Below are 23534 nucleotides of genomic sequence, written 5' to 3'. Positions count from 1 at the left end.
TAAAAAAGTAATCCAATTTTTATATAAGCATTACATTATATTTTAAAACTTTAAAAGAAACTCCTTCGGTCCAAAAATAGATGTCTTACATTTAACATTATAATTTACATTTAACATTTAATGGCAAAATAAATAGGTTCTCTGCTTTTTTTCTAGCCCGGTGCAACACACGGGCATTTGTACTAGTAATAATAAAGCGCGGAGCGCTTCTGCCGTACGTCGTCGACTTTTTTACAAAAATGCCCCTCTGTTTATTGAAATTCAACCAACGGCCCTTTTGTAAGTTAAAAACGTTTCGTTCAGGCTATTTTCAAGTTTTGACACACAGAGGAGAGGAAACAGGGAGCTCAAGTTGGTGCAGACCACTGTCTCGGTGACGGCGAACTTGATCTGCGCGATCTCCCGCTGGATGTGGTCGAAGAAGGCCTTGTTGAGCCTGGGGCGGAGCCTGCCGATCTCGATCTCCCGCGCGCCGCCATTGTCAGCATCATCTTGTCAGGTGTCAGCTCAGCTCAGGCCGTGCTCGGCGGACGGAATGAATATGGATTACCTTGCGCTCCTTGCGGCGGCGCTCCTGCTCCTCCTTGACCTGGAGGTCGAAAGCGGCGCGCGCGTCGGCGGCGCTGTCGAGGCGGCGCCGGAACTCGAGCTGCACGATGTGGCCCGGCTGCGGCGGCACCAGGATGCCCTCCGGGTCCTGCGTGCGTCCCAGAGCAAGCGCGTCGGTCAGCACAACACCGGGCAGACAATCAAGCGTTGGTGATGGTATTCGTACGTACCCATCCGATACAGGAGATCTTGTTGGCGACGGCGCGGCGGGTGGTGGGGGGCCGACGGGAGGCGGGGCGGGGCGCTAGGAGCGGGAAGCGCTGGAGGATGGCGCCGAGGGAGGAGGTGGCGGTGGACGCCATGGCCGGAGCAGCCGCGCGCGAGGATGGAACGGACGTTATCCCTTCGCGCCTACCGTACGACGGATGAAGTGTTATGATTGTCCGCTTGTAGAGCTAGAAAAGTACAAATTCGAAGTACACACTTGCCTGGTGAATTCGGCCGGCTGCAGCAGTGCAGGTCATTTGTCCGGAGAACCTCCTTGGCTGCCTCAGGCGACGTGACGACGACCATCCGTACGCGGCCGAGCTGCACCTTCACGACCGGCCCGTAATTCTGGGTGAGCGACTAGAAGTACCGGTGTGGCTGGCCGCCGAGCTGTTGCTACCGCCGCTGAAGAACAAGTAGGGGACAGGTAGGAGAAGGAGCGATAATGCGAGCGGCAGAAGAGGCCCCATGGTGATGGGTTGGGAGAAGATGGAGCCATGGTGACGTTCTAGTTTTCCTAATGCGGGGCGGATGATGGCTGCCATTGCTCAAGTAAGACAAGACTAGCTGGTAGTGAAGCTCGTGTGTACGGCTCTGTTGTTTTTCTTATAAAAAACCAATCTATATCTATATCTATATCTATACCTACTAATTTACTTATATATCTCTCCCTAATAATAAATCGGCAAACTAACTAAAACATAGTTAAAATATAAACACAATGACGAAGGGTGGAGAAAATCACCATTTCCTTGTTGTCCCCTTCCCCTTCGAGTCATCGACGCGGTTGTGCCCCTCCTCCGTGTAGGCGTCGACGTGCGATGGAGCGTCGTCATCAGAGCTAGAGGTGGAGCCATCTGTCCGGTCGGAGTTGGAGCTCCACTCATGCCCGACAACCTGTGGAGCAGGCTGTCCCGCTCCTTTGCATGACGGGTCACCTTTATCGTCGTTGTCGCCTCTTTGTTCGAGCCCTGATGATGGTGTCAAGGAAAGTAGACGCACACACAAACCCTGAAATTTATTTCATACATGTTGCAATGCACGAGCTCTTTTACTAAAACGTTAGCTTTTATTAAGAATAAAAAATTCTCATGTTTAACCATATTATCAATGTTTATTAAAATTTGATAAAAATAATGCATAATTACACATGAATCAGGTTATGTCCGTCTTTTCGTCCGGTGCAACGCACGGGCATTTGTACTAGTAGGGTTTAAAAAACATAACTTTGGGATGAATCCGGCCCGGCGATCGAGCGAAATGAAAAACTAACGGTGCTACCGGTTTTCATCGGGTACTGTTTGTGCGTCGGATCCATCCTACGATTCGTGCGTACAAATGTACTAGCAAAATGATCCATGCGTTGCAACGGGAGAAAAAAAACATAATTTTAAATGATGATGACCATATTATGTTTACACATCATCGCTTGATTTTGAAATTTTGTGCACAAATGCAAAAAATGTTTCTTCTTTTAAATTTACTAGCAAAATGGCCCGTGCGTTGCAACGGGAGAGAAAAACCATACGTTCTTAATTTATTAAAAAACGGTCTATAATCTGAGACTTCGTAGTTACGGCACAAACAGATATAGTCTTACCTACAAAAATTCAGTTGAAGATTCCACGGGTCTTCTATTTTAACACACTTTGCATGTAGATTTAATACATATAAAGAAACGGGTAAGTGACCTTCAATTTCATCTTCAATCCAGATTTTGTTGACATGTTCATCCCCAATCGGGATTAGTACCGCTATAAAAGAAAGACAAATAACGAATTATTTATTAAAACTGCATCTTAGATAAATTTTTATTAAATGTTTAACACGTAAAATAACATCATATTCAAATTCTACATATCTTTTAATCAAATTTTATATATAATATGTTAAATTTGGAGTTATGGTTTAGAAAATATGATTATTTTAAAAACATTTAATATGTACTACGGGTTTAATGTTAGAAACATCCGTTTTTTTAATAAAATAGCAAAACGGATTAAAAATATCTATTTCTTTTATTAATAGGTATAGATCGTAATCTTTCCCTCCTTCCATCCAAAGAACGCCGAGATAAAGAGCCAATGGAGATGGAGATATATATTGTGAGAATCTAATTTTTACCGACCGAGACACCACCTTTAACCCGGCGGGTGCATGTTCTTCCAAAAGTCGAACATGGTGGGCTATAACATCGATAGGGCTAATTATTAATGCCAACGGACTGGTGGGCATCTCAATCCACACAAGCATGTCATGTCAAATCTAGTTTTAAAAGAGCAAGTAGGCATGGTAAAGCAGCAACACACGAGCGATTTGAAGCCACAAACACATCCTCTGCCCATGCCGATGCGGCACGGCAGCTCAGCAGTTGGGTGCATGCATGCATGTATATGGGAATCAAATCCCAGTCTTCTTATGCATGCAGGGACGGACGGACGGTCTATGGAGCATGTGTCTATCCATGAGCGGCGAGACGTCGGCGTCGCCGGGGGAAACAAGGGGCGACCGACACGTGCACCTACGTACCCGGGGTCATGCTATCAGGACGATTCTACACGCAGCACATGATACCCTCAATCCGCCCGTCGATCGCCTGGGTGCGACCGTGTCGTGCTCGCCTTTGCATCTCCCATCTCCCCTTGCATGCCCTTTCCGGAGGCCGAGACGACCCAACACTTGGGTAATGGTTACGGCCGCCGCGTCGGCGCTTCGCCTGGCCGCGGGGCCGATCCTCCGTCGTCACGACGGGAGAGATGCGTGTTGTTGTCCACGTAGGGAAAGCGGCGCCACTCACGATCGGCGGCGTGTCGGACAGCAGGGTCTCCGAGAGCGATGGGAGGTTACTACGTAGGGCAGGGGCCGGCAACCTTGGAATCAGGCTGGCTCGACCCGGTGCCGCTTTGCTGTCGCCCAGACTCGAATCTGATTGGGGGTTGCATTGAGTGGGTGTTGTTGAAAGCTGTAATCATATGGTATTGTACGAGGAGGCGGACCTGACCGGCAACAGCCTGGAGTGCGACGACGGGGATGACTGCGGCGGGAGCATCGTGTCGGACGGGTTCATGACGTTCCGGTTTAATTACCTAAAAGACAAGGTTTTTTTTAAAGCGGCAGCGGTGGGTTTTCCGACGGAAGCAATAGCCTCTTTATTATTATGTAAAGATTCACAAGTTGAAGCAATCTTTACATTTTCAAAAAAAAAATATCATGGTTGTGAAAAAACTTGGTAACTTAAAGAATTATTCCTAATTTTAAGAATTTTTTTAGAAAACATACAATAATAATTCGATCCATCCAACAGTTAATTCTTTAAAAATCACACGGGTATATTTTCACGAAGACTTAGAACCATTAATGTTTAACTACATACATTAGATCTTTCATAAACAATTTTGCAAATATGAGAACATTTTTAAAATCGAGAACATTTTTTACAATTTACAAACATTTACTAGAAATCGTGAATATTTTTTATATTTCAAACGGGTTTAAATATTTTCTTTTGAATTGTCGACCAAGTCTAGAAAAGACGAACATAATTTTTTATGTTGAAGGATATTACTTTAAATTCACAAACATTTCTGAAACGCATGAAGTCTTTCTAGATAAACAAACATTTTTATAAATCAGTAATATATTTATTAAATTCACGGACATTGTTTTGGAATTTTAAAAATAAAAAATAAAAATACGGCACCTTTTTTGAATCCACAAACATTTTATTTTTCGTCAACATTTTAATTCAAAATTCCTATTTTTTAATATGGAAATGCTTTTGTAATTCTAAATTATTTAAATTAGAAGTAAACAAAAATGGAACGGAAATTTTTAAATAACAAAAGAAACTATCACAACAGGCATTAGTTATTTTTAAATTTTAGGACATTTTTTAAATGCATTAACATATTTTGAATTAGAAAGCAGTTTGTTAAATGCTTTTAATAATTTTTAATACATGGAGTTTGATTTGAAATCATGGACTTTTCTTGTTTTATAAACATTTTTTCAAACTTGCAAACATTTTATTGTATATGCGACCATTTTTTACAAAAACTCCGAGCAGTTTTTGAAGTCACAAATATTTTATTTTTTAGATATGTTGATTTAAAATTTTAAGTTTATTAAAAGTTGAAAGGTTATTTGAAGTTGTAAATTATTTAAAATAGAAAAATAAAATGGAACTGAAGATAAATAAATAAACGGAACTAAAAAAACTTGCGTCTATGCATGGGCCGGCCCATACGATGTGTTAGATATTCTCCCACGGTACAGAGCTAATATAGGAGGTTTTTACATAGGCAGTCCGATTTCAAGATTTTTCGCTTTGTGAAACGTTTTCTATTAATTACCGGTGGCATGGTGGGTAATTTATGCAAACTTCAGGGGCAATTTACATGACGTACCACACAAGCAATAGGTGCTTTATTAATAGGTAAAGATTGTCTTTAGGATAGTTAATGTATCCACAATATCCAAATGATTTTTTTGTTATGCGTATTCGAACATAATAGATATTGTGGACTCCACACCATGTAAATAATTCACTCTGTCCATACTTTACCTCCCTATTGTTAGAATATACATAATATAGCCACGTACCTATTCATATTTATCCCATTGTATAAGGGGTTTTCTGCATATAGCCCAGACATGTACATGTATATATGTCGGTTTATGGCCTCATGAAAATACAAGTTGCATATTCCTAACGTGATATTAGAGCTAGGTCAATTTTCTGCACGCTGCAACTGGTGCGATTGATCGAAGCCGCCGCCTCGATCTCCTCCTCCTGCCCGTTCCGCTCGTCCCGCTCGAAGACACCTCTCCCGATTGAAGCTGTCGGCACTCTCAATCCAGCGGATTCCCCGATCCCCGCGGATTCTTAATCGAAGCCGCCGGCCTCGTTCCCAGCTGATTCTCGATTGAACCTGCAGTCGGCCGCTCGTTCCGCTCGAACTCGATCCAGCGGATTCCCCGATCGAAACTGCAGCCGGCCCGTCCTCTGGTCTCCCGTGCTGTTGCGTCGTGATCGAGTCAACTTCCGCTCTGAGACAGCTCCGCCCGTCCTCTGGTGTGCCGCTCGTTCCGCTCGAACTTGATCCAGCGGATTCCCCAATCGAATCTGCAGCCGGCCCCGAGACACCTCCGCCCGTCCTGGTGCGGTGATCCCCGAGACAGCTCCGCCCGTCCTCTGGTCTCCCCTGCTGCTTCGCGATCCAGTCGCCTCCCGCTCCGGATCGCACTAACCCCCGCTGCGGATCGCACCAACTGTGTACATCTCTGCTGCCGGGACATATTTAAAAAAAATTCTTCTGCATTGGGCTATGTTGTTGTTCCTTGTTGTCCGGTGATTTTTGATGATACTAACTACATCGAGTTCATTGTTTTCATGCGCATTCATATGCCTGTCATCCGTCTATGGGGCGTTCTTTCTGGCGAGGTTCGTTGTCCGCCACGTCCGGTTCCTCCTATGGCCCCCACCCCGCCGACGCCACTGGTTCTTCCTGCAGATGCTAATCAGGTTGTGAAGGTTGCAGCTAAGATTGATGATGAGGCCGTTGTTCGTGCTTATGATGAGCAGGTTTTGACTTATGAGGAGGCTCCTCGGGCATATCATGGTGCTGTGTCTGTTGACACCCAGTGGCTTGATGATGATGCTTGTGCTGCAGCTGTTCTTACTGCTAGTGTTCTCCCTCAGTTTGCCTCTGAGTTTCTGGGCCTTCCTACTGTCTTTGAGATGTGGACCTGTCTTCGTCAGCGCTATGAGCCCTCTGGTGATGCCTTATAGCTCTCTGTGGTCCGTCAGGAGCATGCTCTTCAGCAGGGTGACTCCACTGTTGATGATTTTTATGCACAGAGTTCTGCTATCTAGCGCCAGCTTGATTCTCCCCGCAGTGCTGGTTGTCGTACTTGTCTGTGTTGCCAGGTTATGCAGGTCAATTTGGAGTTTCATCGTGTCTACGAGTTTTTGTCTCGGCTCCGTAAGGAGTTTGAGCCCCGACGTGCTCAGTTGTTTGCTCGTGGTCGTATTTCTCTCATGGAGGCGCTTTCTGAGATTCGTGCTAAGGAGACTTGCTTGCGTGGTGCTGGTTTACTAGAGATTCCCTCTGTGCTCGCTGCTCGAGCCCCTGCTACACCACATGCTGCACCGACTTCGTCTCGCTCGAGTGCACCGCCGCTCTTGTCCACTCCCCCTGGTGGCTCGGACCGCCCCCGTCCACATTGCGGCTACTGCAACCTAGATGGTCATGTTGAGTCTCAGTGCTTCCGGAAAAAGAAACACCCGCGTCAGGCGCGATCATCATCTTCAGGGACTTCGTCTACTACCTCGACATCTTCAGCCACCGCTTTGACTGAGCAGGATATTCTGAGACTTAAGCGTCTGCTCGCTGCTTCAGGTTCTTCCTCGATGGGTACTGCTGGTTCTGTGACTGATGCTTCTCGCACTGAGCAACCACCTTCTACACAGTCAGGTACATCCCCATGGGTTCTGGACTCTGGAGCTTCTTTTCATATGTCTTCTCATTCTTCCACTTTGTCCTCTCTTCGATCGCTTGATTCTCCTGTTCATGTCCTCACTGTTGATGGTACTCCTCTTTCTGTCGTTAGTAGAGGCAATCTTACAACTCCTTATTCTATCCCTGATGTTGCTCATGTTCCTCGACTTACCATGAATCTGTTTTCTGTTGGTCAACTTACTGATTCTGGTTGTCGCGTCATCCTTGATGTTGACTCTTGTTCTGTCCAGGACCATCGCACGCACACTCTGGTTGGGGCTGGCCCTCACCGCCGTGATTCTCATGGTCTTTTGAGAGTTAGACTGGCTTCATGTTCCTTCCGTTGCCACCACTATCGCCAGTTCCTCTGCTTCGGCCGCCTCTGCTACTGGTTCCTTCCAGCGGTGGCATCATCGACTTGGTCATCTTTGTGGTTCTCGTTTGTCGTCTTTAGTTTGTCGAGGTCTTCTGGGGTCTGTCTCAGGAGATGTCTCTTTAGAATGTCAGGGTTTTCGTCTTGGCAAGCAGATCCAGTTACCATATTCCCATAGTGAGTGAGTGTCTAAGCGTCCTTTCGAGTTAGTCCATTCTGATGTATGGGGTCCAGCTCTCTTCACTTTGAAAGGGGGTCATAAATACTATATTATTTTCATAGATGATTTCTCTCGTTACACATGGCTTTATTTCATGACTTCTCGTAGTGAGGTGTTGTCTATTTATAAGTGTTTTGCTGCCATGGTTCACACTCAGTTCTCTTGCCCACTCGTGTGTTTCGTGCTGACTCCGCTGGCGAGTATATTTCTAATGTGTTGCGTGGTGTTCTTACTGAGCAAGGGACTCTTTCTCAGTTCTCTTGTTCTCGTTCTCATGCTCAGAATGGCGTGGCTGAGCGAAAGCATCTTCATCTTCTTGAGACGGATCGTGCATTGATGATTGTTTCCTCTCTCCCGCCTCATTTTTGGGCTCACGCCGTCTCCACCTCCACCCATCTCATCAATCTGCAACCTTCCGCTGCTCTACATGTTGGTGTTCCTTTCGAGCGTCTTTTTGATCGTTCTCTTGATTATTCGATGCTTCGCTTGTTTGGTTGTGTTTGCTATGTTCTTCTTGCCCCTCGCGAACGCACCAAACTGACTGCTCAGACTGCTGAGTATGTCTTCTTAGGCTATAGTGATGAGCATAAGGGCTATCGTTGTTGGGATCCTATCGTTCGTCGGATGCGTATCTCTCGAGATGTGACTTTTGACGAGTCTCGTCCCTTCTACCCACGCCCATCTTCCTCGACCTTTTCAATGGAGGATATCTCTTTCCTCACTTTTCCTGATACACCTCCCACCCCCATCGAGCCTTTGTCTATTCGTTCTACTACCTCTGCTTCTCCACCTCTTGTCGATTTGCCACCACCATTTCCCACGGTTTCCTCCCCTAGCATGTCACCGGGTTTTGCACCTTCATCATCGGTGACTTCTTCTCTTCACCCCCCGATTCTACCTTGGCGATCCCTCCTTGCATTGTTCCATCTTTTCCTTAGTGTTACACTCGTCGTTCACGTCATGTGGATGCCTCTACGGATGTGTCGTCATCCGTGTCGTCATTCTCGTCTCAGCCTCCCTATGGCTTGCGTTCTCGCCCTCGTCCGTCTGTTGATTGCCTTGGATTTCCCACCGCTGGTGCTGCTGTTCTTGAGCCGACTTCCTATCATCAGGTTGTTGTTCATCCTGAAATGGCAGTTTGCGATGGCAGAGGAGATTGCTGCTCTTGAACGCACTGGTACATGGGATCTTGTTTCCCTTTCCCCCGGTGTCCGTCACATCACTTGTAAGTGTGTCTACAAGGTTAAAACTCGCTCCGATGGTTCTCTTGAGCGTTATAAAGCTCGTCTTGTGGCTCTTGGTTTTGAGCAGGAGCATGGTCATGATTACTATGAGACTTTTGCTCCTGTGGCCCATATGACCACTATTCGTACACTTCTTGTCGTGGCCTCTGCTCGCCACTGGTCTGTATCACAACTTGATGCTAAGAATGCATTTCTTGATAGTGAGCTGCGTGAGGAGGTGTACATGCAGGAACCACCTGGGTATTCTGTTCCTGATGGCATGGTATGTCGTCTTCGTCGCTCTCTCTATGGCCTTAAGCAAAACCCCGCGCCTGGTTTGGGCGATTTTCCTCTGTGGTAACTGCTGCTGGTTTTTTAGCCAGTGCTCATGATCCAGCATTATTTGTCCACCTTCCCCTCATGGTCGGACTCTTCTTCTTATCTATGTTGATGACATGATCATCACTGGTGATGACCCCGCCTTAGTGAGCAGTTTCTTATGTCTGATCTTGGACCTCTTCGTTACTTTCTTGGGATTGAAGTCTCTTCTACTTCTGATGCCTTTTTTATATCCCAGCAAAAGTATATCTATGATCTTCTTGCTCGTGTTGCTCTTACTGACGAGCGCATTGTTGAGATTCCCATGGAGCTCAATGTTCACCTTCGTGATACTGATGGTGACCCCCTGCCTGACCCGACGCGTTATCTTCATCTTGTTGGCAGTCTTGTCTATCTATCTGTCACTCGTCCGGATATCTCTTATCCGGTTCATATTATGAGTCAGTTTGTCTCCGTTCCCACCTCGGTTCACTATAGTCACCTCCTTCGTGTTCTCCGATATCTTCGAGGCACGATCTCTCACCGTCTATTCTTTCCTCGCTCGAGTTCTTTACAACTTCACGCCTATTCTGATGCTACGTGGGCTTGTGATCCTTGAGATCGCCATTCATCTTCTGCTTACTATGTTTTTCTTGGTGGTTCTCTCATTACGTGGAAGACGAAGAAAAAGACCCCAATTTCACGTTCGAGTGTAGAAGCCGAGTAGTGAGCGATGGCTCTTTTAACTGCATAGGTGACTTGGTTACGGTGGTTACTTCAGGATTTTGGTGTTTGTGTCACTATACCTACTATGCTCTTATCTGACCGTACAGGTGCTATCAGCATTGCGTGTGATCCTGTGAAGCATGGGCTCACCAAGCACATTGGTGTTGATTCTTTTTATGTGTGTGCTGGTGTGCAGGAGCAGGTTATTGCTCTTAAGTATGTGCCTTCTGAGTTACAGTTGGCGGATTTCCTGACGAAGGCCCAGACTAGAGCACAACATGGCTTCTATCTCTCCAAACTCAGTGTTGTTCATCCACCATGAGTTTGAGGGGGGTGTTAGAGTATATATAATATAGCCATGTACCCCTTCGTATTTATCCCATTGTATAAGGGGTTTTCTGCATATAGTCCATACATGCACATGTATATATATCGGCCTATGCCCTCATGGGAATACAAGTTGCATATTCCTAACACCCGCCTCGAGGTATTCTTCGAGCAGCCTTTTAATTTTGTTGGCCCGCCGTGCCGCGCTGTGCCGCCGCCACCCCTTTTCCACCGCCGCAAGGAACCGGAGTGGCCCTCCAACCACCAGGGCGGCAGGACAGCAGGTTCCTGCATTGGATCTGAGGGCAGGAGGTAACAAAGTCAAACTCACTTATTATATGTTGTCGTCTTTGATTTCTTAGATGGCGGAACTCAAATCCCAATTAGTCCTGAGGTCTCATGATTCAGTGCAATTCCTACGGTCATTGGTTGTTGCATGTTCCCGGTTGTTCCACCACAACATGTTATTGTGTAGCGGTTGTTAGTGAGAATTGATATTCTTCATGTCGCAGGGCCATTTTCATTTGTTGATTTATACATTTTGGTTGAGTTACACAAAGCTTGGGGTGTTGTCATTTGTTGATTTCTACATTTTTACTGAGGTCCAAAAGCAATTATGTAATTTTGCTTGCCAATGCTACTGTTTGGCAGATTATTGGATTACCGGGTGCATTGCAGGTTCACTGAAGTCTGAACAATATGGAAGAAAATATTTGTGGGAATGAGTTGTGCACATGTAGATCGCCTAGATTTACAAAAATTCGAAAAATGGATATACTCGATAGCGAATAGCAGAAAAAGAGCATGAAGAACCAATGCATGATATAATGAAGCAAAGGAAGAGGGCGGGTAGAAAGAAAGCCCTAAAAACAACAAGAATGCACGGTAAATATGACGACGGGGACATGTTTGAAAGTGAGAAAGATCACTACAAGCGTGATAAAAGAAACACGGCTCATCGTAGGAAGCACAATAACAGGTTAGAAAGCGATAGCATTCAAGTCAGGAGGAAAACAAAAAAAAGCACAGCAAAAGACGGAGCTAGATAGCAGTGATTTTCAATCAAGTTTAGAGAGTGAGGACATTGAGAGAAAGAGGAAGATGAAAGCCAGGAGACATGCTTCAAGTCTAAAAGATGAACGGTTTGAAAGGGACAGGAAGGCAAAAGAAAGAAGAGATTATCTGTCATAAAGCGACCACACTTAAAGAAGGAGGAAGCCGAAAGATGTAAGAGATGACCCAAGTTCTCACAATGAGTATGTTAACCGGACAAAGAATACAAAAAAAGAAGTGTGTCAAGATCGTGGAGTCTAGCTACGAGTCTGAAGAATCAGATTACAACATAGACGAGGAAGTAGTGGAACCAAAGAGGAACAAGAAATGACGGAACAAGCAAAAATCATTGCGTGGCAAGGACAGGAAGCCTAGTAGACAACCTAACGTTGAGCATAGATCAGTATGTACAACATAAAAAATAGCTCTTCATGTTGTTTTGTAATTAGGTAATTGAACATAAATGATGCATGTAATAAACATATGTGGATATTTTACAGGTTGTTGGGTTCAAGTGTGCGCCTCACAAAGTTCATGAAATTTTCAAACCGCTAAATTTAACACACAGAAAATGGGTGGCTGAGCTTTGGTTTGATCACTTTTAGACATGCCAAATTGCCGGCTCCCAAGAGCCACAACTCTTTGGTTGATTGATCAGGTAGATTAGAAGAACAAAACACTTCCAATCATAGGCTAGCACATAAAAATAAGGAAGATTGTGAAAAGGATGTTGGGAGTACTCGATGGTAGGATAGAAGTTCCAATGCCTCGTCATGGACCTCACAAGCACAAGGTTAGGGACCCAACCAAATATGAAAAGGAATTCGGAGAAGAGTCAAGAGGCAGTGGAAAGCTAATTAAGCACTTTGTTGATAAGCTACCTGGAAAAATGGATAAGGATAAGTTCAAGAAGTATTTCCAACTTATTGTACCGTGTGTGTACCTTGCCCTAGCCAGTGGGGATGAGATGAACAAGAAACTCCTCTCAATTGTTCAAAACCTATACCATATCCCCAAGATGGACTGGTGTACGTTTGTGGTAGATTGCATAGCTCATAGTGTACGATTGTAGAGTGAGTCTAGAGTTGCAAACATCAAAGTGAATGGTTGTTTGCATGTTTTGCTTGTAAGTTATGATATCTTCATTCACGATTCCCAATGGATGACTGGTTTGTTTCCCCTGGTACATCACAATAGTAACACAGGTTTTTCATTCTTCATTCTGGTGAGCGATGATACGTCTCCAACGTATCTACTTTTCCAAACACTTTTGCTCTTGTTTTGGACTATAATTTGCATGATTTGAATGAAACTAATTCAGAGTGACGTTGTTTTCAACAAAGCTGCCATGGTGTAGTTTTTATGTAGAAATAAAAGTTCTCGGAATTAGACGAATATTTTTGGAGATTTTTTATGGAATATACAAAAAATGCTGGAGCAAAGATCCACCGGAGGGGCCCACTAGTTATCCACAAGGCAACAAGGAACGCCCTGTTACCTTGTGGGTCCCACGAGGCTCCGCTCACACTAATTCCAAGCCTATAAATTCCTATTCTCCGAGAAAAAATTGGGGAGTAGTTTTCATCGTGTTTTACGAGACAGAGCCGCCGCCACCTCCTGTTCTTCTTCGGGGGGCTGATCTGGAGTCCGTTTGGAGCTCCGGAGAGGGGGATTCATCGCCGTCATCGTCACCAACCCTTCTCCATCAACAATTCAAGATGCTCACCGCCAGGAGTGAGTAATTCCTGTTTAGGTGATATGTCTCCAACGTATCTATAATTTATGAAGTATTCATGTCATGTTTACAATAATTTTATATGATTTTGGTATGATTTGATTAGAACTAACCCGGACTGGCGTTGTTTTCAGGAGAACTACCATGGTGTTGTTTTTTGTGCAGAAATAGAAGTTCTCGGAATGAGTTGAAAACTTACGGAGAATATTTTTGGAAAATATAAAAATTACTAGCGAAAGAATACCCCGGAGGGGGTACACCACCTGGCCACAAGCCAAGGGCGCGCCCCCTATCTTGTGGGCCCCTCTGGCACCGCCTTGACGTGAGACCGATGCCAAAAACTCCTACAAATCAAGGAACCTCCAGAAAGAAACCTAGATCGGGAGTTCAGCCGCCGCAAGCCTCTAGAGCCACGAAAACCCAATCGGGAGCCCGTTCCGGCACCCTGCCGAAGGGGGAAACCATCACCGGAGGCCATCTTCATCATCCCGGCTGTCTCCATGACGAGGAGGGAGTAGTTCACCCTCGGGGTTGAGGGTATGTACCAGTAGCTACGTGTTTGATCTCTCTCTCTCCCTCTCTCTCGTGTTCTTGAGATGGCACGATCTTGATGTATCGCGAGCTTTATTAATATAGATAAATCATATGGAGTTTTCCCCTCTCTATCTTCTTGTGATGAATTGAGTTTTCCCTTTGAAGTTTTCTTATCGGATTGAGTCTTTAAGGATTTGAGAACACTTGATGCATGTATTGCGATGGTATATCCGTGGTGACAATGGGGTGTTCTATTGATCCACTTGATGTATGTTTTGGTGGTCAGCTTGCGGGTTTCGTGACCTTGGGAACCTATGCATAGGGGTTGGCACATGTTGTCGTCTTGACTCTCCGGTAGAAACTTTGGGGCACTCTTTGAAGTTCTTTGTGTTGGATTGAACATTATGAATCTGAAATTCTGTGATGCATATCATATAATCAAGCCCATGGGTACTTGTGGTGACATTGGAGTATATAGGTGACATTAGGGTTTGGTTGATGTGTATCTTAAGGTGTTATTTTAGTATGAACTCTAGGGTTGTTGGTGACACTTATAGGGATAGCTCATAAGATTGATCGAAAAAGATAACTTTGAGGTGGTTTCGTACCCTACAATAATTTCTTCGTTTGTTCTCCTCTATTTGTGGATTTGGAGTGAACTCTTTGTCGCACACGAGGAATTTATATATGATTCAACTATGTTAGTATTGTTGGGAGAACTTGCACTAGTTAAAGTATGGACCCTAGACCTTGTTTCCAAGCATTTATACAACATTTTGCTCATTGTTTACTATTTGTTACCTTGCTGTTTTCATATTTTCAGATTACAAAAACCTATATCTACCATCCATATTACACTTGTATCACCATCTCTTCGCCAAACTAGTGCACCTATACAATTTACCATTGTATTGGGTGTGTTGGGGACACAAGAGACTCTTTGTTATTTGATTGAAGGGTTGCTTGAGAGAGACCATCTTCATCCTACGCCTCCCACGGATTGATAAACCTTAGGTCATCCACTTGAGGGAAACTTGCTATTGTCCTACAAAACTCTGCGCTTGGAGGCCCAACACGAGTCTACGGGAAGAAGGTTGTTGTTGAAAATATGCCCTAGAGGCAATAATAAATTAGTTATTATTATATTTCTTAGTTCATGATAATCGTTTATTATCCATGCTATAATTGTATTGATTGGAAACGCAATACTTGTGTGGATACATAGACAAAACACTGTCCCTAGTAAGCCTCTAGTTGACTAGCTCGTTGATCGAAGATGGCCAAGGTTTCCTGGCCATAGGCAAGTGTTGTTACTTGATAACGGGATCACATCATTAGGAGAATCATGTGATGGACTAGACCCAAACTAATAGAGTAGCATGTTGATCGTGTCATTTTGTTGCTACTGTTTTCTGCGTGTCAAGTATTTGTTCCTATGACCATGAGATCATATAACTCACGGACACCGGAGGAATGCTTTATGTGTATCAAACGTCGCAACGTAACTGGGTGACTATAAAGATGCTCTACAGGTATCTCCGAAGGTGTTCGTTGAGTTAGTATGGATCGAGACTGGGATTTGTCACTCTGTGTGATGGAAAGGTATCTCGGGGCCCACTTGGTAATACAACATCACACACAAGCCTTGCAAGCAATGTGACTTAGTGTAAGTTGCGGGATCTTGTATTATGGAACGAGTAAAGAGACTTGCCGATAAACGAGATTGAAATAGGTATGCGGATACTGACGATCGTATCTCAGGCAAGTAACATACCGAAGGACAAAGGGAATGACATACGGGATTATATAAATCCTTGGCACTGAGGTTCAAACGATAAGATCTTCGTAGAATATGTAGGATCCAATATGGGCATCCAGGTCCCGCTATTGGATATTGACCGAGGAGTCTCTCGGGTCATGCCTACATAGTTCTCGAACCCGCAGGGTCTGCACACTTAAGGTTCGACGTTGTTTTATGCGTATTTGAGTTATATGGTTGGTTACCAAATGTTGTTCGGAGTCCCGGATGAGATCACGGACGTCACGAGGGTTTCCGGAATGGTCCGGAAACGAAGATTGATATATAGGATGACTTCATTTGATTACCGGAAGGTTTTCGGAGTTACCGGGAATGTACCGGGAATGACGAATGGGTTCCGGGAGTTCACCGGGGGGGGGGGGGCAACCCACCCCGGGGAAGCCCATAGGCCTTGAGGGTGGCGCACCAGCCCTTAGTGGGCTGGTGGGACAGCCCAAAAAGGGCCCTATGCGCATTGGAAGAAAAATCAAAGAGAAAAAAAAGGAGGAGGTGGGAAGGGAAGGAAGGACTCCCACCCACCAAACCAAGTCCAACTCGGTTTGGGGGGGGGGGGGAGACCTTCCCCCCTTGGCTCGGCCGACCCCCTTGGGGCTCCTTGAGCCCCAAGGCAAGGTCCCCTCTCTCCCACCTATATTTACAGAGGTTTTAGGGCTGATTTGAGACGACTTTTCCACGGCAGCCCGACCAGATACATCCACGGTTTTTCCTCTAGATCGCGTTTCTGCGGAGCTCGGGCGGAGCCCTGCTGAGATAAGATCACCACCAACCTCCGGAGCGCCGTCACGCTGCCGGCGAACTCATCTACCTCTCCGTCTCTCTTGCTGGATCAAGAAGGACGAGATCATCGTCGAGCTGTACGTGTGCTGAACGCGGAGGTGCCGTCCGTTCGGTACTAGATCGTGGGACTGATCGCGGGATTGTTCGCGGGGCGGGTCGAGGGACGTGAGGACGTTCCACTACATCAACCGCGTTCACTAACGCTTCTGCTGTACGGTCTACAAGGGTACGTAGATCACTCATCCCCTCTCGTAGATGGACATCACCATGATAGGTCTTCGTGCGCGTAGGAAAATGTTTGTTTCCCATGCGACGCTCCCCAACAGTGGCATCATGAGCTAGGTTCATGCGTAGATGTCTTCTCGAGTAGAACACAAAAGTTTTTGTGGGCGGTGATGTGCGTTTTGCTGCCCATCTTAGTCTTTTCTTGATTCTGCGGTATTGTTGGATCGAAGCGGCTTGGACCGACATTACTCGTACGCTTACGAGAGACTGGTTTCATCGCTACGAGTAACCCCGTTGCTCAAAGATGACTGGCAAGTGTCGGTTTCTCCAACTTTAGTTGAATCGGATTTGACCGAGGAGGTCCTTGGATGAGGTTAAATAGCAACTCATATATCTCCGTTGTGGTGTTTGCGTAAGTAAGATGCGATCCTACTAGATACCCATGGTCACCACGTAAAACATGCAACAACAAAATTAGAGGACGTCTAACTTGTTTTTGCAGGGTATGCTTGTGATGTGATATGGCCAACGATGTGATGTGATATATTGGATGTATGAGATGATCATGTTGTAATAGTTAATATCGACTTGCACGTCGATGGTACGACAACCGGCAGGAGCCATAGGGTTTTCTTTAAACTAACGTTTGTGCTTGCAGATGCGTTTACTATTTTGCTAGGATGTAGCTTTAGTAGTAATAGCATGAGTAGCACGACAACCCCAATGGCGACACGTTGATGGAGATCATGATGATGGAGATCATGGTGTGACGCCGGTGACAAGAAGATCGTGCCGGTGCTTTGGTGATGGAGATCAAGGAGCACGTGATGATGGCCATATCATGTCACTTATGAATTGCATGTGATGTTAATCCTTTTATGCACCTTATTTTGCTTAGAACGACGGTAGCATTATGAGGTGATCTCTCACTAAAATTTCAATACGAAATTGTGTTCTCCCCGACTGTGCACCGTTGCGACAGTTCTTCGTTTTGAGACACCACGTGATGATCGGGTGTGATAGACTCAACGTTCACATACAACGGGTGCAAAACAGTTGCACACGCAGAACACTCGGGTTAAGCTTGACGAGCCTAGCATGTGCAGACATGGCCTCGGAACACATGAGACCGAAAGGTCGAGCATGAATCGTATAGTTGATATGATTAGCATAGAGATGCTTACCACTAAATTTATTCTCGACTCACGTGATGATCGGACTTGAGATAGTGGATTTGGATCATGTACTACTCAAATGACTAGAGAGATGTACTTTTTGAGTGGGAGTTCTTAAGTAATATGATTAATTGAACTAATTGTCATGAACATAGTCTAATGGTCTTTGCGAATTACGATGTAGCTTGCGCTATAGCTCTACTGTTTTTATATGTTCCTAGAGAAAATTTAGTTGAAAGTTGATAGTAGCAAACTTTGAAGAGGATTGTCCTCGTTGCTGCGCAGAAGGCTTATGTCCTTAATGCACCACTCGGTGTGCTGCACCTCGAGCGTCGTCTGTGGATGCTGTGAACATCCGACATACACATTTCTGATGACTACACGATAGTTCAGTGCAAAATACTTAATGGCTTAGAAGCAAGGCACCGAAGACGTTTTGAAACGTCACGAAACGTGATGTTCTAAAGAGATGAAATTGTGATTTCATGCTCGTGCCCTTGTTGAGAGGTACGAGACCTCCGACAAGATTCTTTGTCCACAAAGTAAAGGAGAAAAGCTCAATCGTTGAGCGTGTGCTCAGATTGTCTGAGTACGATAATCACTTGAATCAAGTGGGAGTTAATCTTCCAGATGAGATAGTGATGGTTCTCCAAAGTCACTGCCACCAAGCTGTGAGAGCTTCGTGATGAACTATAACATATCAAGGATAGATACAATGATCCTTGAGCGATTCGCGATGTTTGACACTGCGAAAGTAGAAATCAAGAAGGAGCATCAATAGTTGATGGTTTGTAAAACCACTAAGTTTCAAGAAAGGCAAGGGCTAGAAGGGATACTTCGTGAAACGACAAAACAGTTGCTGCACTAATGAAGAGACCCAAGATTAAACCCAAACCCGAGACTAAGAGCTTATGTAATGAGGGGAACAGTCACTGAGGCGGAGCAACTCTAGATACTTGGTAGATAAGAAGGCTGGCAAAAGTCGAAAGAAGTATATTTGATATACATGATGTTGATGTGTACTTTACTAGTACTCCTAGTAGCATGAGGGTATTGTATACCGGTTCGGTTGCTAAGTGATTAGTAACACGAAATGAAAGCTACGGCATAAACGGAGACTAGCTAAAGGTGAGGTGACGATACGTGTTGGAAGTGTTTCCAAGGTTGATATGATCAAACGTCGCACGCTCCCTCTACCATCGGGATTGGTGTTAAACCTAAATAATTGTTATTTGGTGCTTGCGTTAAGCATTAACATGATTGGATCGTGTTTATTGCAATACGATTATTCATTTAAAGAGAATAATGGTTACTCTATTTTCTTGAATAATCACCTTCAATGGTTTATTGAATCTCGATCGTAGTGTTACACATGTTCATGATATTGGTGCCAAAAGATACGAGGTAATGATGATAGTACCACTTACTTGTGGCACTGCCGCTTGAGTCATGTTGGTATAAATTGCATGAAGAGGCTCCATGCTGATGGATCTTTATACTCACTTGATTTTGAATCACTAGTGACATGCAAATCATACCACATGAGCAAGGCCTTGTTTTCGTTGAGATGAAATAAGATAGTAATTTGTTGGAAGTGATACATTTTGATGTATGCAGTCCAATGGGTGCTGAGGCACCCAGTGGATATCATTATGTTCTTACTTCAATGACGATTTGAGTAGATACTAGAGTATTTGCTTAATGAATCACAAGTCTGAAATATTGAAAAGTTCAATTCTGTTTCGGAGTGAAGTTCGTCGTAACAAGAGGATAAACTGTCTATGATATGATCATAGAAATGAATATCTGAGTTACGAGTTTTGGTACGCAGTTAAGACAATGTGGAAATTGTTTCGCAGTTCATGCCACCTAGAACATCATAGTGTGATGATGTGTCTGAACGTCATAGCCACACACTATTTGGTATGGTGCATGCTATGATGTCTCTTATCGAATTACCACTATCGTTTATGGGTTAAGCATTAGAGACAACCGCATTCACTTTAAATAGGGCACCACGTATTTCCGTTGAGATGACAGAGTATAGACTGAGGTTTAGAGAAATCTAAACTGTCGTTTCTTGAAAGCTTGGGGTTTCGACACTTGTGTGAAAAAGTTTCAGTCTGATAAGCTCGAACCCAAAGCGGATAAATGCATCTTCATGGGATATCCAAAACAGTTGGGTACATCTCCTATCTCAGATCCGAAAGCAAAGTGTTTGTTTCTAGAAACGGATCCTTTCTCGAGGAAAGGTTTCTCTCGAAAGAATTGAGTGGGAGGGTGGTAGAACTTGATGAGGTTATTGAACCATCACTTCGACCAGTGTGTAGCAGGGCGCAGGAAGTTGTTCCTGTGGCGCCTACACCAATTGAAGTGAAAGCTGATGATGGTGATCATCGAGCATCGGATCAAGTTACTACAAGCCTCATAGGTTGACAAGGTCACGTACTACTACAGAGTGGTACGGTAACCGTGTCTTGGAGGTCATGTTGTTGAGCAACAGTGAACCTACGAGTTATGGAGAAAGCAATGGTGGGCCCAGATTCCGACAAATGGCTGGAAGCCATGAAATCCAAGAGAGGATCCATGTATGAAAACAAAGTGTAGAATTTGGAAGAACTACTTGATGGTCATAGGACTATTGAGTAAAGATGGATCTTTAAAAGGAAGACAGACGGTGATTGTGATAAGTCACTATTAAGAAAACCTCGACTTGTCGCAAAGATGTTTCCGACAAGATCAAACAGTTGACTATGATGAGACTTTCTCACTCGTAGCGATGCTAAAAGTCTGTTAGAATTATGTTAGTAGTTGTTGCATTATTTATGAAATATTGCACATAGGATGTCAAAACATTGTTTCCTCGACGGTTTCCTTGAGCAAACATTGTATGTGATACAACCAGGAGGTCTTGTCGATCCTAAAGATACTAGCAAGTATGCAAGCTCCAGCGATCCTTCATTGGACTGGTGCAAGCATCTCGGAGTTGGAATATACACTTTTATGAGATGATCAAAGATTTTGGGTTTGTGCAAGGTTTATGAGAAACTTGCATTTCCAAAGAAGTGAGTCGGAGCACTATAGAATTTCTGATAAGTATATGTGGTTAACATATTGTGGATCAGAAGTAATGTAGAATTTCTGTAAAGCATACAAGGTTGTTTGAAAGGAGTTTTCAAAGGAGTACCTGGATTGCGCTACTTGAACGTTGAGCATCAAAGATCTATGGGGATAGATCGAAAGCGCTTAATGGAAGTTTCAACAAGATGCATGCCTTGACAAGTTTTTGAAAGAGTTCAAAATAGATCAGCAAAGAAGGAGTTCTTGGTTGCGTTGTGAGGTGTGAATTTGAGTAAGACTCAAAACCCGACCCCGTCAGAATAAAGAGAATAGACGAAGGTCGTCTTCTATGCCTTAGCCGTAGACTCTAAAGTATGCCATGCTGAGTACCGCACCTGATGTGTGCCTTGCGGCAAGTCAGTTAAAGAGGTACACAGAGTGATCCAGGATTGAATCACTAATCAGCGGTCAAAGTTATCCTTAGTAACTAAATAGACTAAGGAATTTTTCTCGATTATGGAGGTGGTTAAAGAGTTCGTCGTAAAGGGTTATGTTGATGCAAGCTTTGACACTAATCCGAATAACTATGAGTAGTGAAACGGATTCGTATAGTAGATTAGATATTTGGAGCATTTCCGAATAGCACGTAGTAGCAGCATCTATAAGATGACATAAAGATTTGTAAAGAACGCACAAATCTGAAAGTTTCAGAACCGTTGACTAAAACCTCTCTCACGAGCAAGACGTGATCAGACCCCAGAACTATATGGGTGTTGGATTCGTTGGAATCACATGGACATGTGAACTAGATTATTGACTCTAGTGCAAGTGGGAGACTGTTGGAAATATGCCCTAGAGGCAATAATAAATTAGTTATTATTATATTTCTTAGTTCATGATAATCGTTTATTATCCATGCTATAATTTTATTGATTGGAAACACAATACTTGTGTGGATACATAGACAAAACATTGTCCCTAGTAAGCCTCTAGTTGACTAGCTCGTTGATCAAAGATGGCCAAGGTTTCCTGGCCATAGGCAAGTGTTGTTACTTGATAACGGGATCGCATCATTAGGAGAATCATGTGATGGACTAGACCCAAACTAATAGACGTAGCATGTTGATTGTGTCATTTTGTTGCTACTGTTTTCTGCGTGTCAAGTATTTGTTCCTATGACCATGAGATCATATAACTCACGGACATCGGAGGAATTCTTTGTGTGTATCAAACGTTGCAACGTAACTGGGTGACTATAAAGATGCTCTACAGGTATCTCCGAAGGTGTTTGTTGAGTTAGTATGAATCGAGACTGGGATTTGTCACTCCGTGTGACGGAAAGGTATCTCGGGGCCCACTCGGTAATACAACATCACACACAAGCCTTGCAAGCAATGTGACTTAGTGTAAGTTGCGGGATCTTGTATTACGGAATGAGTAAAGAGACTTGCCGGTAAACGAGATTGAAATAGGTATGCGGATACTGACGATCGTATCTCAGGCAAGTAACATACCGAAGGACAAAGGGAATGACATACGGGATTATATAAATCCTTGGCACTGAGGTTCAAACGATAAGATCTTCGTAGAATATGTAGGATCCAATATGGGCATCCAGGTCCCGCTATTGGATATTGACCGAGGAGTCTCTCGGGTCATGTCTACATAGTTCTCGAACCCGCAGGGTCTGCACACTTAAGGTTCGACGTTGTTTTATGCGTATTTGAGTTATATGGTCGGTTACCGAATGTTGTTCGGAGTCCCGGATGAGATCACGGACGTCACGAGGGTTTCCGGAATGGTCCGGAAATGAAGATTGATATATAGGATGACCTCATTTGATTACCGGAAGGTTTTCGGAGTTACCGGGAATGTACCGGGAATGACGAATGGGTTCCGGGAGTTCACCGGGGGGGGGGGGGGGGAACCCACCCCGGGGAAGCCCATAGGCCTTGAGGGTGGCGCACCAGCCCTTAGTGGGCTGGTGGGACAGCCCAAAAAGGGCCCTATGCGCATTGGAAGAAAAATCAAAGAGAAAGAAAAAAAAAGGAGGAGGTGGGAAGGGAAGGAAGGACTCCCACCCACCAAACCAAGTCCAACTCGGTTTGGGGGGGGGGGAGACCTTCCCCCCTTGGCTCGGCTGACCCCCTTGGGGCTCCTTGAGCCCCAAGGAAAGGTACCCTCTCTCCCATCTATATATACGGAGGTTTTAGGGCTGATTTGAGACGACTTTTCCACGGCAGCCCGACCACATACCTCCACGGTTTTTCCTCTAGATTGCGTTTCTGCGGAGCTCGGGCGGAGCCCTGCTGAGATAAGATCACCACCAACCTCCGGAGCGCCGTCACGCTGCCGGAGAACTCATCTACCTCTCCGTCTCTCTTGCTGGATCAAGAAGGCCGAGATCATCGTTGAGCTGTACGTGTGCTGAACGCGGAGGTGCCGTCCGTTCGATACTAGATCGTGGGACTGATCGCGGGATTGTTCGCGGGGCGGATCGAGGGACGTGAGGACGTTCCACTACATCAACCGCATTCACTAACGCTTCTGCTGTACGGTCTACAAGGGTACGTAGATCACTCATCCCCTCTCGTAGATGGACATCACCATGATAGGTCTTCGTGCGCGTAGGAAATTTTTTGTTTCCCATGCG

At 44.7% G+C, this 23534-nt stretch overlaps 1 protein-coding gene across 1 annotated transcript; it reads right to left on the bottom strand.

Annotated features, from left to right (window-relative positions):
• Positions 1-261: 261 nt before the first annotated feature.
• On the bottom strand, positions 262-916 carry LOC123450703. Its single transcript, XM_045127828.1, has 3 exons — positions 780-916; positions 529-697; positions 262-491 (listed from the first exon to the last, which is right to left on the bottom strand). The coding sequence occupies exons 1-3, from the start codon at positions 909-911 to the stop codon at positions 262-264; spliced, it is 531 nt and encodes a 176-aa protein (XP_044983763.1). The 5' UTR covers positions 912-916.
• Between the last annotated feature and the right edge of the window lie 22618 nt (positions 917-23534).

Source organism: Hordeum vulgare, chromosome 4H, assembly GCF_904849725.1.
Source record: "Hordeum vulgare subsp. vulgare chromosome 4H, MorexV3_pseudomolecules_assembly, whole genome shotgun sequence".
NCBI lineage: Eukaryota > Viridiplantae > Streptophyta > Magnoliopsida > Poales > Poaceae > Hordeum > Hordeum vulgare.
The sequence above is the reverse complement of the archived record's forward strand: the minus strand, read 5'-3'. Positions and strand labels throughout refer to the sequence as shown.

What these genes read in the sequence shown, in the direction of transcription:
- LOC123450703 (XM_045127828.1), bottom strand. Translation starts at nt 911, where the DNA reads ATGGCGTCCACCGCCACCTCCTCCCTCGGCGCCATCCTCCAGCGCTTC. An exon ending in AGATCTCCTGTATCGGATGG is followed by an intron (nt 698 to 779) that starts GTACGTACGAAT and finishes GGACGCACGCAG; the next exon opens with GACCCGGAGGGCATCCTGGT. An exon ending in AATCCATATTCATTCCGTCC is followed by an intron (nt 492 to 528) that starts GCCGAGCACGGC and finishes ACACCTGACAAG; the next exon opens with ATGATGCTGACAATGGCGGC.